Raw genomic sequence first — 17,986 nt, 5'->3', positions numbered from 1 at the left:
TTCAGCGGACATGCTGGTGAGACCAGCTGTGGTATGAAGAAATATTATATTTGGAATCTAATGACTCTTGTTCTTTAGGATGCTGAGGTCCTTCAAGGACCGCACTCCCGTTTCTCTCATATCCTGCAGAAGGATGCATTTTTGGTCTTTCGCTCACTCTGCAAACTTTCCATGAAGCCCCTTGCTGAAGGACCCCCAGACCCAAAGTTAGTAATAAGACAAGTCATTTATTTTGATTGATTGTATCTGCGTTGGCCCTGTGATGAGGTGGCGACTTGTCCAGGGTATAACCCGACTTCCGCCCGAATGCAGCTGAGATAGGCTCCAGCGCCCCCCGCATCCCCGAAAGAGACAAGCGGTAGACATGTCCTCTTTTGCGGGGCTGTCCGGGCGAAGTTTCTTAAATGCCTCAAATGTCCGGCATTTTGAGTTATGGTTGCGTGTATTAATAATGTACGTTCAGGGTTACGAAGGGGTTAAAAACAAAACAAATTGTTCACGCAGCAGCATTTGTGAGGGAGTGGCAGAGACAGAGAGAGGGAGAGAGTTATGATAAACGCGCATGCGTCGCCAGGCTCTGCTTTTTATCCATAGATCTATCAGATTTAATTTTTTATTATCTATAGCAGGGGTGTCAAAAGTGTGCCCCGGAGGCCATTTGCGGCCCACAGCTAATGTTTTAAAGGCCCACGGCACATTCTAAAAATACTATTAAAATAAACAAAAACATAACAAAAGTGAAATAAAAAAGCTTAAAGGTTAAATGTAATTTAGAAAAAGTTGCAATGTTGACTAATAAAACAAAGCTGTTTTTTTTCTTTCAAACTGTCATTGCTCAAAACATAATATTGAATCAAAATCAATGTTATTATGAATTATTGACCTATCCAAGGTTCCGATTGCTTCACATCAAATATTCCACTAAGAAAAATATTTTTGGTGGAAGATTTTGCAAATTTGGTCAATAAATAACCCAAATATTTATATTTTGTTGTTTTCTTACTGAAAATGAACCGGACCGTGACCTCTAAACCGAGGTTCGTACCGAACCGACATTTTTGTGTACCGTTACACCCCTACAACGTGGTAGGTCGTCTCCTCCGATAGCACCATCTCCTGGGTCCCAAATGTAGCGGTGGACTCTCACAATATTATGCTAGATCCACTCGACGGCCATTGCACCGGTCGCCCAGGGGGGAGGGTCCCCACATCTTCGGTCCCCTCCAAGGTTTCTCATTGTCATCCCATTGGGTTGAGTTTTTTCTTGCCCTGATGTGGGACCTGTCGTTGTGGCTTGTGCAGCCCTTTGAGACACTTGTGATTTAGGGCTATATAAGTAAACATTGATTGATTGATTGATTGATTGACCAGTAGAACCCGGAGAGATAATTAATTGCCAAACTCCATTTTTCACACAGAGTCCTATTAATGCATTCTTTTTTTTGATGGTTTGAAAAAAAATCACTTTTATTTAAGCTATTATTGACAGTTGTTGAACATAAAGAAGTTTAGAATGCCCTCTGGGATACATTACAGTTCTCTATTGTACTGGCACCACATCCCTGCCATCCAAGTTTCCTCATGCTTTATTTCATGGATGTTCTGTGCAGGTCCCACGAGTTGCGCTCCAAGATCGTGTCGCTGCAGCTGCTGCTGTCGGTGCTGCAGGGCGCCGGGCCCGTGTTCCGCACCCACGACATGTTTGTCAACGCCATCAAGCAGTACCTGTGCGTGGCGCTGTCCAAAAACGGAGTCTCCTCTGTGCCCGAGGTGTTCGAACTGTCGCTGGCCATCTTCCTCACTCTGCTGTCACACTTTAAGGTCCACCTGAAGAGGCAAATTGAGGCACGTGACACCATATTGTTGCATTTTAACATATTTGAAAATATTCATATTTCAAGATGCAGACTGAAGTACATGATCCAATGTTAGTATATTTCATATTTTTAAATATTAATGTCTGAAGTACCTGTTGGTGTATTTTAACATGTTAATATCTAATTCTTATTTTCTAAATGTTAATATCTGGCCTACTGTGCCTCAGGTGTTTTTTCGGGAGATTTTCCTCACAATCTTGGAGACGTCAACAAGCTCTTTTGAGCACAAGTGGATGGTCATCCAGACGCTAACGCGCATCTGTGCAGGTATACGTCGGTATTATATTATCATGGGCCTGCTGCAATACAAGCAGCCCATATTATTATTCCACATACTTCAACTTTTATTATTATAGTTCCGCACGTATTTCTTACGATTAATACGAGAGGGATCGGCCAACGAACCCCACATATATTATACCATTGGAAAGGTCTCACTCGCTTCTACGGCGGTACTTTAAGTTGGCAACATTTCGTGTTACCATGGTGACGCTATTCACGAATTTAAAAAAAAAAGGGTCAATTTAATGTGTACATACCCATTTAATGGACGATTGCTATGAGACAAATGGCAAAAAGACAAGATTACCTCCTCTTGTAGCTCAGCCATACTTTTACGTAGCTCGGTGCTTAACGTCTCATTTTGTTCATACACTTGCTTGCATGCTAACATAAGCATAATATTTTTTTTAACTAAATTTGCTTCCGTTTACCCCAGAGTCAAATAACTTGGTACGTGACACTTGTTAACTTGTAAAGGTGTGAATGAATGATGGGTTCCCACTTCTCTGTGAGCGCTTTGAGTATCTAATAATAGAAAAGCGCGATATAAAATCTAATCCATTATTATTATTATTATTAACTGTTAGCATGCAAACGTTAGCATGCTAACTTTTTTTTGCTGTTTTTTTTTCACTTTTTTCTTTACTTCCGCAGCCATACACCTTACATCTGCTTTACTTGATAGGTGAGACATGCTAACTGTTAGCATGCCGTCCTTAGCACACATGCTAAGTGTTCCATTTTAATGTAATCATGCTAATGACCTGCTCAGTGGCCTAGTGGTTAGAGTGTCCGCCCTGGGATCGGTAGGCCGTGAGTTCAAACACCGGCCGAGTCATACAAAAGACTATAAAAATGGGAGTGCTTGGCACTCAGCATCAAGGGTTGGAATTGGGGGTTGAATCACCAAAAATTCTTCCCGGGCGCGGCCACTGCTGCTGCTCACTGCTCCCTTCACCTCCCAGGGGGTGAGGGTGATGGGTCAAATGCAGAGGATAATGTCACACACATGTGTGTGTGACAATCATTGGTATTTTAACTTTAACTTTTCCTAGTGGTTAGAGTGTCCGCCCTGAGATCGGTAGGTTGTGAGATCAAACCCCAGCCGAGTCATACCAAAGACTATAAAAATGGGAGCCATTACCTCCCTGCTTGGCACTCAGCATCAAGGGTTGGAATTGGGGGTTAAATCACCAAAAATGATTCCCGGGTGCGGCCACCGCTGCTGCCCACTGCTCCCCTCACCTCCCAGGGGGTGACAAAGGGTGATGGGTCAAATGCAGAGAATAATTTTGCCACACCTAATGTGTGTGTGAAAATCATTGGTACTTTAACTATAACTTTTAATGTTGTAGGCTAGCTCTCATTTTGTACAGTTACACCTAAAACTCACGGATTCAGACACTCGGCACCATCTTCAAAGTACGGCCAGAGGTCCCGAGCACAGCTAGCAGGCCCATCAAAATTTTCGCAGAAATTTTCTAGTTTCATGATTACACTTCCAATTTTACATCATGAAAATACCATTATGTTTAAATAAAATAGATGAAATGTTCATTTGTAATTATTTGTTCAGTTAGAAATGTAACATACTGAATGATAACAGCTTTTAGTTACACGTCAATAAGGTTAGTGCTAGGGGTGCACAAAAAAAAAATCGTAATTCTTATTTATTCCGTTTCCAAATCGGTTCATACATTTCAAAAATCGAAAAAGTTAAATAATTTTTGTAACATTTTTTTATTTTTTATTTTTATAAGTCTCAGTTTAAAAAATATGTTTTTATGCTTTCTTTATACAACCTGAATGATCTTTTTTTAACATGTAACCTGTATTTGAAAAAGTTTCATTATAATTATTATTAGGGATGTCCGATAAAAAAAAAGTAACATTTATGACTTTTTATAACGCCGCTGTGCCAATAAACCTTAAAGGCACTGCCTTTGCGTGTCGGCCCAGTCACATAATATCTACAGCTTTTCACACAAACAAGTGAATGCATGCATACTTGGTCAACAGCCATACAGGTCACACTGAGGGTGACCATAAAAACAACTTTAACACTGTTACAAATATGCGCCACACTATGAACCCACACCAAACAAGAATGACAAACACATTTCGGGAGAACATCCGCACCGTAACACAACATAAACATAACAGAAAAAATACCCAGAACCCCTTGCAGCACTAACTCTTCCGGGACGCTACAATATACAACCCCCCTGCAACCCCCTACCCCCCCCCACCTCAACCCCGCCCACCTCAACCTCCTCATACTCTCTCAGGGAGAGCTTGGCCCTAATTCCAAGCTGCTGTTTTGAGGCATGTTAAAAAAAAATAATGCAATAATATTTTTTGGAAAACCTTGTTACATTGTTTAATGCATCCAGCGGGGGATCACAATAAAATTAGGCATAATAATGTGTTAATTCCACGACTGTATATATTGGTATCGGTTGATATCGGAATCGGTAATTAAGAGTTGAACAATATCGGAATATCAGATATCGGCAAAAAAGCCATTATCGGACATCTCTAATTATTATACCGCACAGTACATTGCGAAAATCGGTTTGAAACGAGAATCATTTTGAATCGAGAATTGATTCTGAATCAAATCGTCACCCCAGGAATCGGAATCGGATCGAATCGTTGGGAGCCCAAAGATTCACACCCGTATTTAGCGCCTCTCTCAGGCCGCATCATTTGTAATACAAATGTTGCTTTTAGTTGTTTTTGTTTAATAAACCAAATAAAGTTGAATTGGGATATTAAAAAAACCTTAAATTATGTAAAATGTTTTTAGCATTAAGACGTCAATGACATCAGTTGCTGTATTCAATTATTGCATGTTGTCATATTAGAAAACCTTTACTGATCATATGTTTGTTTGCAGACGCCCAATGCGTGGTGGATATCTACGTCAACTACGACTGTGACCTTAACGCCGCCAACATCTTTGAGCGCTTGGTCAACGACCTGTCCAAAATAGCACGAGGCAGGAGTGGTCAGGAGCTGGGCATGACTGCTTTGCAGGTACACCCTCTTACTAGACGTCCAGTCAGGTCACTCTGATGTCACCTGTATACTCATAGCCACTAGGGGGCAGTATAAAATGCTATCTGCAGAAGCATTACATTTCATTGGGAATTTTTATCACAATGAAAATGTATGTCATGCATAGTCAATGTCAAGTAAAAAATACTTTTATACTGTAATTATTTGTTGTTAAGTCACAATCTTCTGATATACACGTTATGTATTTAAACTGCTTTTATTCATCATATTGTAGGTACTCAACTACAGTTAGGGAACAAAATGCCAAAACATCAAAACTGCTTAACTTTTTTCAATTGAAACATATAACTACAAGCTACTGGCAGTCACTTCTCCAGTATATACAATTGTCAAACAAAAACTATATTGTTATGTCATACAGAAACATTTAAAGGATGTAGGGGTCACTTTGGTACATTTTTGTGGTTGAAGATAAGGGATGTGCTTATCCGTATCCACCGAGCAGTATCGGCAGATTTTAATAAAAAAGTATGTGATCGCCGTTGCCGATAATACCTTTTTAATGCTGATCACAAACGCCGATCTTCTTTGGCTAATATTGTGTTTATTTTGAGTCCCCTAGTTGACTAGCTAGCAGCTAATTGTGTATCCTTATACACCCTATACATCCCTCTAAAGTAATAATAATCACTTGCATTACAGAAAATAAACTGCATTTCTTATTATCTGTATAATTATCAAGTATCAGGACGGTACTAAACATGTTACACAGCGAGAGCAACCAGGAGCAGGCATGTTAGTTTAGATGTTATCCAAATCACACGAGTGTGCACAGTTCTTCCCGCATCCTCCAATGATTTGTGGCAGCTTTGGGGTACTTTGAAAACTGCCAGCAACTTCCAATTTGTCGACAAACCAGAGCCACGCTTACTCCAATCAGCAGATGTCCTGTTGTCATAATTCTGAATAGGTAGATATCTTCACGTTCTCGACAGAAAAGGGTCGCCAGGCACGCGGCACTCCTTCTTCTCCCAAGAGTCCGTCGTGTGTCCAGCAACAACCGCTCCGTCACGACAAGCAGGTTCCCCCAAACCCAAGATCTTGTCAATTTCGTTGAGGCCAGTTAAATAGTTCCAATGTTTAGATTTGGAGAGCAGTGCAAGAAGAGGCAACAAGAAAGTTAAGACAAGACAAGACAAAGAAGCAAGCAGGAGAGATAAGGGAGAGGAAAGGGGAGCGTCCACCCTCAATGAGTGCCAGAGAGAGAAACAAATAAAATAAATTGATACTAGAGTGATCAGGTAGATATTTGTATTTTTTTTTTTTTTTTTGTATTTGCTTATCTTCACAAATCTAGGGAATCATTCATTGGACACAGGATAAAAATAGGATAAAAAGGATTTAAAAGAGTAATAGTCCTTTTTTGATTTAGTTTAGTTATTGTGTTTTGATTTTGTTTTGTAATAAAATAAAGTAAGGAACTAGTTTACATATTGTGTTGATATTTTTTAAACTGTCAATATCACTCACCATAAATAATTTAAAAGCCAGTTCATTCATGTGATCTGTATTGGTATAGGTATAGGTCGATCTCACTCATGGATGACCGGATCCTGCAGCATAAATCCCTTATCGGAACATATCTAGTAAAGATGGATGTATTTACTAAATGTAAGCTACTGTATTTAAGCTTTGCTTTATAGGTGACAAAGCAAATGTGTAGAATATATAATACAGAGCACACATCTCTCTTATTAATGTGTACCGGCTAGGAATATATAACGGACCTAAAGTTTCGTACAAAAAAATGTAAATAGGAATACAAGTACGGTTACACCCCTGTATAATACACGTTTTAATGATTATAACCACCATTGCTCATTGGGTGACATGTCCAGGGAGTATACTGGCCATGCAAGAACTAGGATGTTTTTTTAGGAATTGTTACACAAAATCCTTGCAACATGGGGCCGTGCAATAGCATGCTGCAACATGAGGTGATGCTCGTACCTTAGGATCTCATACAAAATGCCATCAATATGTTCGCTAACATAAGGAAAATCTATGAGGTGGATGGATTATATCAGCAAAGGAGAAGTGCTGACTAAAACATTCGTCAAATATTTTGAGAAACCTTAAAACTTTTGTGTACATAGAAAAAGTTCATTAAAACGGAAGCAAAAAGAAAAGTGTGGCATTTATACTTTGAGTGTAGAATACGATATACCTAATATAAGGCTTAAATGTGTTTGTGTGACGTCCACAGGAGCTCAGCCTTCGTAAGAAGGGCTTAGAGTGTCTGGTGTCCATCCTTAAATGTATGGTGGAGTGGAGCAAAGACATGTATGTCAACCCAAACCTACAGGCCAACCTTGGTAAGTGTGTGCCGTCCTCCTAACGTCCACACAGAACCGCTCGACATCTCCTCTGTTGGGCGCCTCCTGGCAGGCCAGGATCCTCCGTCAGAGAACGACACGTCAGAGTTAAAGCTTCCGGAACAGCTGGCCGGACGCAGGGACAGCGTCGGCTCCTTGGACTCCACGGTGTCCTCAGGAGTCCCGCCCTCTCATCCGGACCACCCAGAGCAGTACGAGGTCATCAAACAGCAGAAGGACATCATCGAGCACGGCATCGAACTGTGAGTCTTCCTGCATCACAACGATTGCGTTCCTTGTTTACAAACATTCCCTTTGCTGTCTCCATCCAGATTTAACAAAAAGCCAAAACGAGGCATCCAGTACCTTCAGGACCAGGGCATGTTGGCCTCCACTGCTGAGAACATCGCAGAATTTCTTCACAAGGAGGACAGATTGGACACGGTGAGAGGACTAAATCCTCTTATATACAATAGGACCTCGACTTATGTCCATATTTTAGTAAAAGATTATACACTTGGTCACAATATAAAGTGATATGACATATGCAGTTTATCAAACAAACATAACAAGGGGGTGATGGATAAACATTGTATTTATTAACAAAGCCAAAACAACAGCTGAACTGTTGTCCTCGAATGCAGCCGCCCTGCCAACATGCACACACGTTTGTCACTAGCACTGTGGTGCACTCAGTTTGAAACTCTTTACCTTAACAGCCAGGCCACAGCAATGATTAGGAATAGAAAATAAAATCCACTTTACCTTGTTGGTTAATCTTTTTGGCGTACAGCGGAAGGGAGGGGGGCAGTTTTGACAACACTGTGGATACTTCCTGAATGTTTAAAACCACACATCGCTCGTCTATTGCTTTTTTTGGACTCATATCTTGTTAGCAAAACTATGAAAGAGTCATAAAAAGGGCTAAACCGCACATAAAGTAGCACTGAGCACAATAGCGAACAGTGGTAGCTGACAAACGATGATCAGCCCACCCATAATGGTTGGCACAAAATGGGTGAAAGATTACACTTGGACACAATATAAAGTGATATGCAGTACTGTTTATCAAACAAACATAACAAGGGGGTGATGGATCAACGTTACATTCAATTACAAAGCCAAAACAACAGCTGAACTGTTGTCTTCGAATGCTGCCGCCCCGCCGACATGCACACACGTTTGTCACTAGCACTGTGGTGCACTCAGTTTGAAACTCTTTAACTTACCAGCTAGGCCACAGCAATGATTAGGAATAGAAAATAAAATCCACTTTAATCTTTTCGGCGTACAGCAGAAGGGAGGGGGGCAGTTTTCACACTGTGGATACTTCCTGAATGTTTCAAACCACACATCGCTTGTAATGGTGGGCACAAAATGGGTGGATGAAATGTTTGTACACAGGCAGAAGGTTTGTAGATCAAAGCATATTTTAATTTGGTTTGAGGGGTTCGTAAATCGAGGTTCCACTGTATGTTAATGTGAAGTAAAAGTGGTCAGCACCTTTATCTAGCTCTGCATGCACTATAAAATGTTGCTCTCCTGTTGTGACACTTGTCGTACTGTTGTTTGCAATGAACTCATCAGCTCTATTAATGCTGACTCTGCACTTTACCACTATTACAACATAGGTTGTGTTGCTGCTGTGTTGTACAATGACTTGCTCATAAATGAGCTTGTGGGCAAAGAGAGCCTCATTTTACTTTCCATTATTAGAGTTAATCTGTGTTCTTGTTTAATATATTAGGAAATAACCTGCTGTCTGCAAACATAACCCGCTCCTATAGACCCAGGTCGGCGAGTTCCTGGGTGAGAACATCAAGTTCAACAAGGAGGTAATGTACGCCTACGTGGACCAGCTGAATTTCTGCGGGGGGGACTTCGTGTCGGCCCTACGAGTCTTTTTGGAAGGCTTCCGGCTGCCGGGCGAAGCCCAGAAGATCGACAGGCTAATGGAGAAGTTTGCTGCTCGATACCTGGAGTGCAACCAGGGGTGAGAAAGTCAGCGTGACTTACAAACTCCAAAACCAGTGAAGTTGGCACGTTGTTTAAATCGTAAATAAAAACAAAATACAATGATTTGCAAATCCTTTTCAACCTACATTCAATTGAATAGACTGCAAAGACAAGATACTTAACGTTCAAACTGGAAAACGTTATTTTTTGTGAATATTAGCTCATTTGGAATTTGATGCCTGCAACATGTTACAAAAAAGCAGGCACAAGTGGCAAAAAAGACTAAGAAATTTGAGGAATGCTCATCAAACAGATGAACAGGCTTATTGGGAACAGGTGGGTGCCATGATTGGGTATAAAAGCAGCTTCCATGAAATGCTCAGTCATTCACAAACAAGGATGGGGCGAGAGTCACAACTTTGTGAACAAATGCATGAGCAAATTGTCGAACAGTTTAAGAACAACATAGGGATTTCACCATCTACGGTTCGTAATATCATCAAAAATGTCCTCTTACATCTCTAGAGGACCTGTATAAGAGACACTGCAGCAGGAGAGCAAACAGCATCCTCAGGGACTCATCCCACCTCGGTCATCACTGGCTTGAACTTTTGCCCTCAGGGAGTGGTCAAAGCAAGGACAAATAGACTGAAAAACAGTTTCTATCCTAGCGCTGTTATTGCCCTAAACTCTGCACTTACCTGAACACTGACCACTTTATTAACCTGCTTACCTCTCATAGAAATCTGCTGTGCAATATGTTTTTAACATTTTTATTATGTTTTTAAATGTTTTATTATTGTTTGTTGTCTTAAGAGTATTTTATGTAGGTTGTTTTAAAAGCACTGAGCTGGATTGCTGCTCAATTTCGTTGTTTCCATGCAATGACAAAAGTATTATGATTCTGATTCTGAAAAGGTTCAGAGAATCTTGAGAAATCACTGCACATAAGCGATGATATTACGGACCTTTGATCCCTCAGGCAGTACTGCATCAAAAACCGACATCAGTGTGTAAAGGATATCACCACATGGGTTCAGGAACACTTCAGAAAACAACTGTCTGTAACTACAGTTTGTCGCTACGTCTGTAAGTGCAAGTTAAAACTACTGTGCAAAGCGAAAGCCATTTATCAACAACACCCAGAAACGCAGCTGGCTTCGCTGGGCCCGAGCTCATCTAAGATGGACTGATGCAAGGTGGAAAAGTGTTCTGTGGTCTGACGAGTCCACATTTCAAATTGTTTATGGAAGCTGTGGACGTTGTGTCCTCCGGAACAAAGAGGAAAAGAACCATCCGGATTGGTACAGGCGCAAAGTTCAAAAGCCAGCATCTGTGATGGTATGCGGGTGTATTAGTGCCCGAGACATGGGTAATTTACACATCTGTGAAGGCACCATTAATGCTGAAAGGTACATACAGGTTTTGGAGCAACGTTATCATGGACACCCCTGCTTATTTCAGCAAGACAATGCCAAGCCACGTGTTACAACAGCCTGGCTTCATAGTAAAAGAGTGCGGGTACTAGACTGGCCTGCCTGTAGTCCAGACCTGTCTCCCATTGAAAATGTGTGGTGCACTATGAAGCCTAAAATACCACAACACATCAAGCAAGAATGGTAAAGAATTCCACATGAAAAGCTTTAAAAATTGTTCTCCTCAGTTCCCAAACGTTAACTGAGTGTTGTTAAAAGGAAAGGCCATGTAACACAGTGGTAAAAATGCCCCTGTGCCAACTTTTTTGCAATGTGTTGCTGCCATTAAATTCTAAGTTACTGATTATTTGCCACAAAAAAAAAAAGTTTCTCAGTTGGAACATTAAATATCTTGTCTTTGCAGTCTATTCAATTGAATATAAGTTGAAAAGGATTTGCAAATCATTGTATTCTGTTTTTATTTACTAATTAAACAACATGCCAACTTTACTGGTTTTGTACATCACAGCACATGTACTATGAAAATGAACAACACATTGTTGCTCGTACAGGTAGTAATAGTATATAATATGCCTTTCATCTTGCAGACAAACCCTTTTCGCCAGTGCAGACACCGCTTACGTGCTGGCATACTCCATCATTATGCTCACCACAGACCTGCACAGTCCTCAGGTAAGAATGCATTCATATTAATCTATATGTACTTCATCTCTAGAGTGTATGTTCTAGGGCTGCAGCTAGCAATTATTTTAATAATTGAGTAATCCATCAATTAATTTGTTCCTATAATCGAGTAATGAATTACAACAAACGTTATAGTCTCAATACGTCTTTTACGGATAATAGTTGAAATAAACAAGGATTTTTTTTAGATTACCTTTTATTCTTTCTTCTTTAAAGGGAATATAACAAGGAAAGGCGAGGCACTTTTATTTATAGAGCACAATTCAAAGTGCTTTACAGAAAATAAAAAGAAGGCAAAAATATAATTCAAATCAAAATCATAAAATAAAATCATCATAGAAAACATGATCAAAATTAAAAATCAACCAAATACTGTAGATAAAATACCTTTAGTTGTCAAATGCACAATAAATAAAAGTGTTTTTTTTTTAGACTTCCTTTTTTGTTGTCATTCAAATTTGAACTTTACAGTACAGATAAGAACGACATTTCTTTGCATTAGCTCATGGTAGTGCAGGATAAAAAAGCAATACGGTGCATATATACATAAATAGATTACTGTACAGATAAATATATTGCACTTTTTCATATGCATCCACGTTTATGGATGTATGTTATATTGTCTTTTTAATTCCAGCGAGTTAATCCATTTTGGGGGGAATTGAGGGGATAGTTATGATGATTAGTGTTTTATTTCTTGTCTTGCGCTCCTATTTTGGTGGCTTTTTCTCTTTTTTTAGTATTGGTAGTTTCATGTCTTCCTTTGAGCGATATTTCCCGCATCTACTTTGTTTTAGCAATCGAGAATATATCAGTTGTTTTTATACTTCTTTGTGGGGACTTTATTGATTGTCATGTCATGTTCGGATGTACATTGTGGACGCCGTGTTTGCTCCACTGTAAGTCTTTGCTGTCGTCCAGCATTCTATTTTTGTTTATTTTGTAACCAGTTCAGTTTTAGTTTCGTTCTGCATAGCCTTCCCTAAGCTTCAATGCTTTTTCTTTGGGGCACTCACCTTTGGTTATTTTTACCTTTTTACCTGCACGCTGCCTCCCGCTGTTTCCGTCATATACAAAGCAATTAGCTACCAGCTGCCACCTACTGATATGGAAGAGTATTACACGGTTACTCTGCCGAGCTCTAGACAGCACCGACACTCAACAACAACACATCATTTGCAGACTATAATTAGTGGTTTGCAAAAAATATTTTGAAATTAGGTGAAATTAGATAATCTCCCACGGCTCACCAGACTCTTATCTCACGGCCCATTACCTCCCTGCTTGGCACTCAGCATCAAGGGTTGGAATTGGGGGTTAAATCACCAAAAATTATTCCCGGGCGCGGCACCGCTGCTGCCCACTGCTCCCCACTGCTCCCCTCACCTCCCAGGTGGTGAACAAGGGGATGGGTCGAATGCAGAGGACAAATTTCACCACACTTAGTGTGTGTGTGACAATCATTGGTACTTTAACTTAACACTGGTGTGCCACAGCACAGTGGTTGAAAAACACTGATCTGCACAAATGTAAGTTATAGCTAATTCTGTCATATTACTTTTTTTTTAAAAATGTATCCCGTAATTTTCTCTGCCTCGAGGAATCGTTTATTTGATGGTAATTCTAAAGGCATGACAAGCAGTAGATGGTCCAAGGAAGGATAGAGTTTGCCATGCCACATATGCTGCTTCCTGTTCTCCCACGCTCATAAACAATTCATGATGAAAGCATGCATCGTAAATCCGTTTCACAACGCACATACATACCTGCTTTGCCAGAGACGTAGCATAAAAAAATAGAAACAGTTCCTGACATCTTTAGCCAAAAATTACTGACTACATCATTCCTGACAATAGGATCATGCTACTTTCGTCTTGAATGCTTTGCAGGTAGTCTAAATAGGCACGTTTAAATAAATAAATTTGCTTTCAAATAAACTTTGAAAAGGCCTTATCTTTTATACGTCATATTCTAGTCGACTAAATTTACTGTCATTTTAGCTGACTATGATGTACCGTATTTTTCGGACTATAAGGCGCACTTAAAATCCTTTAATTTTCTCAAAACTCGACAGTGCGCCTTATAACCCGGTGCGCCTAATGTGCGGAATAATTCTGATTGTGCTTACTGACCTCGAAGCTATTTTATTTGGTACATGGTGTAATGATAAGTGTGACCAGTAGATGGCAGTCACACATAAGACATACACGTAGACTGCACTATGATGGCCGTCACACATAAAAGATAAGTGTAGACTGCAATATGACTAAAGTAAACAACACCAACATTTCATATATTCCATTGAAAATATAGAACATTACACACGGTGCTCAAAAATCTATCAAAATGTTTTAGTACGACTTAGGTAAGCAATGAAGCCGCACCGCTTGATGAATCGTACTGTGCTTCAACATACGAGTATTATTATGGTGTGTGTACAAGGTAAGACATATTATCTGGCGTTTTGTTTCGCAATATTATGCAAAAGCCACTTTTCTTACCTTCTGTTACCTGCTGATTTGTATTTGGGATCTGCATAAGTCCTGAAAAGTTGCGCGCTTCCGCCTTTGTAGTCCGTGTCGACGCCGTAGTCGATAAGCTTCTTCTTTTTCTCTATCTTCTTGTTATGAGACATTCATCCTCCGCTGTTGCCATTTCTATTATAAAGTAGTGTAAAGTTCTTACTTATATCTGTCAGTAAACTCGCCATGAAAGCGCTAAAACATACCGGTGTAGTGAGTTTACATTATTCACCCAAGGAACTTTAAATATTAGAGAGTTCCGGTCGGACGGATTTTCACGGGACACATTTCCGGCGTGTTATTGTACTAGTGAGCCACGGATGAGAAGATGCTGCTCTGTTATTGATTTAAGTAAAGTCTGAATGCGCCTTTTGTATGAAAATAGACCCGACTAGACCCGCTCATCGGCAGTGCGCCCTGTGGTCCGGAAAATACGGTGATGTAATTTCATTGACTAAAACTGCAACACATTTTCGTCCAAAGTCTATAACTAAAACTAAATTACAAACTGCTGTCAAAATTAACATTGTACTTGTGTTGTATTGTTATTTTCACATTATTATTCTAAAACAAATAGAAAAGGTGTAGAAATGTCCATCAGTTGCTTTCCGCTGAGACATGGGTGCTACATGTTGTCATGGTTTTTTTTAGGTGAAGAACAAGATGACGAAGGAGCAGTACATCAAGATGAACCGCGGCATCAACGACAGTAAAGACCTGCCTGAAGAGTATTTGTCCTCCATATACCACGAGATTGCCGGCAAAAAGATCGCAATGAAGGAGAGCAAGGAGTTCTCCATCACACCCAAGTCCAACAAGCAGAGTCAGTAGTCTTTCAATGGACCTTTTATCTCTTTATTAATATTATAGTCATATATAATACCATATAGCAGTGGTTCTCAAACTTTTTTCCAAGTACAACATCAGAAAACACTTGGCTCTTCACGTACCACCATAATGACCAACATTAAAATACAGTGGCGTAGTAGGCCCAAGTACTCATTAAAAACAAGGCCGATGTTTTATTACACACAATACACAAGCATCATCAACAATGATACTCCATATACTGTACATATTTACAGACTTATTTGGTGTACCACTAGATGGAGCCCGCGTTCGTACTACAATTTGAGAATCACCGCTATAGTGATAGGAAATTAACAAAATAAAAATATGGTTGAACAAAAACAGACTATTTCTGAATCTCAGTAAAACTAAAATAATGCTATTCGATAACAGTAGAAGAGAAAGTCAAATATAAAAACATTGAACGGGTGAAAGAAACCACATTTTTGGGTGTAATAATAGAACTGGAAATCTCATATAAAAATATTCAACATTAAGTGGCAAGAAATATGTCAGTAATGAATAAAACAAAATATATACTGGACCAAAAATTACTTCATATTCTCTTCTGCTCACTAATGTTACCATATTTGAGTTATTGTGTAGAAATATAGTGAAATAACTACAAAAGTACACCTATTCACTAACTGTTACAAAAGATATCGGTACAGAATAGTAGGAAGTACTACATAATGTTGGATATAGAGAACATTCACATCCTTTATTTATTCAATCAAAACTATTGAAATTCAATGATTTGGTACATTTGCAAACAGCTAAAATTATGTGCAAACTAAAATCTGCTACCCAAGATGTACAACAATTCTTCTCAACAAAAGAAGAAATATAACTTTAAAAAAAATCAAACTTATAATATTTAATAATAATAATAATAAATTATATTAATAAGGCGCCTTTCTGGGCACTCAAGGACACCGTACAAAATCAAAACAATAAAATCAAATTGGATAAAAACAACAACAACAAAGATAGAAAAGAAAAGATGATTACAATGAATAAGCAGTCAGGAATAGGTGTGTTTTGAGTCTTGATTTGAAGAGGGATATTGAGTCTAAGTTACGAAGGTCTGGTGGTAGAGAGTTCCAAAGATGTGGGACAGAGCGGCTGAAAGCTCGGCCACCCATGGTGGACAGTTTAAATAAAGGGACAGTGAGGTGGATGGATGAAGAGGATCTTAGGGAACGTGAGGGCGTGGCGACATGGATCAGGTCAGAGAGATATGATGGAGAGAGGTTATGGATGGCTTTGAAAGTGAGGAGAATTATTTTAAAGTGGATATGATGTTTGATGGGTAGCCAGTGGAGTTGCTGCAGAACAGGGGTGATGTGCTGGATTGAAGGGGTTCTGGTGATTATCCGGGCTGCAGAGTTCTGGAGAAGCTGAAGTTTGTGAAGTGACTTGTGAGGGAGACCAAACGGGAGAGAGTTGCAGTAGTCCAGGTGGGAGGTGACCAGGCTATGGACTAGTATGGCAGCAGTATGTGGGGTAAGGGATGGGCGAAGACGATTGATGTTCCGTAGATGAAAGTAAGCAGACCGGGTAATGCTGTTTATGTGGGCTTGAAAGGAGAGTGTGCTGTCGAGCATGAAAGTGTGTACTTACACATAAAACATTTAGTATATCAGTATGTGGATGTAAATTATGGAATGGATTAGGCAAAAAAGTCAAACAAAGTAATAATATGACCCAGTTTAAAAAAATGGTCAAACTCAAAAGTGTTTATTTACAAACTCCAAAGAAGAAGAATCCTGATCAACATCTTGAACCTTATTAAGGAATGAGATCATCTTATTAATTTCATTAAGTGAATTACAAATTATTCAACTATTTCTTGGGAACTTTGTGGTGTACAAATTGGGGACAGGAAGTGAACAAATATGTTAGTAATTGCCATGAAATGGAAAAGGGGTAGGGTTAAATAAGCTATGCTTTTTCATACTCCTTTTCAGACATGTTGTAATGGACTGGTAATTATATATACTAAACCCAAAACCAGTGAAGCTGGCACGTTGTGAAATTCGCCCCAAAAAAAACACAGAATACAATGATTTGCAAATCCTTTTCAACTAGTATTTAAATGAATAGACTGCAAAGAGAAGATATTTAATGTTGGAACTAAGAAACTTATTTTTTTTGCTAAATAGTCATTAACTTATAATTTAATGGCAGCAACACATTGCAAAAAAGTTGTCACAGGGGCATTTATACCACTGTGTTACATGGCCTTTCCTTTTAACAACACTCAGTAAACGTTTGGGAACTGAGTAGACCAATTTTTGAAGCTTTTCAGGTGGAATTCTTTCCCAGTCTTGCTTGATGTACAGCTTAAGTTGTTCAACAGTCCGGGGTCTCCGTTGTGGTATTTTAGGCTTCATATTGCACCACACATTTTCAATGGGAGACAGGTCTGGACTACAGGCAGGCCAGTCTAGTACCCGCACTCTTTTACTACAAAGCCACGCTGTTGTAACACGTGGCTTGGCTTTGTCTTGCTGAAATAATAGAATAAAATAAAATAGAATGGACTTTATTGTCATTATATTTGCATATAACAAGATTAAGGACTCCAATTTAAGGTGCGGTAGTGGGAACAAATATGGGATAAAAATAAATTACACAAGAGGTGATAAAGATAAAACTAAGAATTGAAATAAACAGAGTACTATCCAATAAAAAATAATAAGCAATCCTGTACAATATACAAAACACTATACAAAATACTGTACAATATACAGAACAAGACAAGAGTACCGGAGTAATAAATAACAATCACTGTCGGATGTATTGCATCCATCCATCCGTTTTCTACCGCTTGTCCCTTTTGGGGTCACGGGGGGTCGCTGGAGCCTATCTCAGCTGCATTCGGGCGGTAGGCGGGGTACACATTGCACTCGAAGGGTAATAAGCAGGGGTGTCCATGATAACGTACCTTGGATGGCAACATATGTTGCTCCAAAACATAT

The 17,986-nt window shown here is 39.4% G+C and overlaps 1 protein-coding gene across 2 annotated transcripts in view; it reads left to right on the top strand.

Moving 5' to 3' along the window:
- The window catches only part of arfgef2 (ADP-ribosylation factor guanine nucleotide-exchange factor 2 (brefeldin A-inhibited)), a 68,244-nt gene that overhangs the window by 19,435 nt on the left and 30,823 nt on the right, over window positions 1-17,986 (top strand). For both annotated transcript variants that reach the window (XM_062052611.1, XM_062052610.1), the window contains exons 8-18: window positions 1-16; window positions 79-206; window positions 1,611-1,845; window positions 2,045-2,144; window positions 5,059-5,198; window positions 7,447-7,555; window positions 7,629-7,818; window positions 7,888-7,999; window positions 9,343-9,548; window positions 11,535-11,619; window positions 14,805-14,976. The exon at window positions 1-16 is cut by the window's left edge and continues 100 nt beyond it. In XM_062052611.1, the coding sequence (XP_061908595.1) occupies window positions 1-16; window positions 79-206; window positions 1,611-1,845; window positions 2,045-2,144; window positions 5,059-5,198; window positions 7,447-7,555; window positions 7,629-7,818; window positions 7,888-7,999; window positions 9,343-9,548; window positions 11,535-11,619; window positions 14,805-14,976 (1,493 nt within the window). The remainder of the gene's footprint in view (window positions 17-78; window positions 207-1,610; window positions 1,846-2,044; window positions 2,145-5,058; window positions 5,199-7,446; window positions 7,556-7,628; window positions 7,819-7,887; window positions 8,000-9,342; window positions 9,549-11,534; window positions 11,620-14,804; window positions 14,977-17,986) is intronic.

This window comes from Entelurus aequoreus, linkage group LG07, assembly GCF_033978785.1.
Source record: "Entelurus aequoreus isolate RoL-2023_Sb linkage group LG07, RoL_Eaeq_v1.1, whole genome shotgun sequence".
Lineage (NCBI taxonomy): Eukaryota > Metazoa > Chordata > Actinopteri > Syngnathiformes > Syngnathidae > Entelurus > Entelurus aequoreus.
This window is presented reverse-complemented; position numbering and strand designations above follow the sequence as displayed.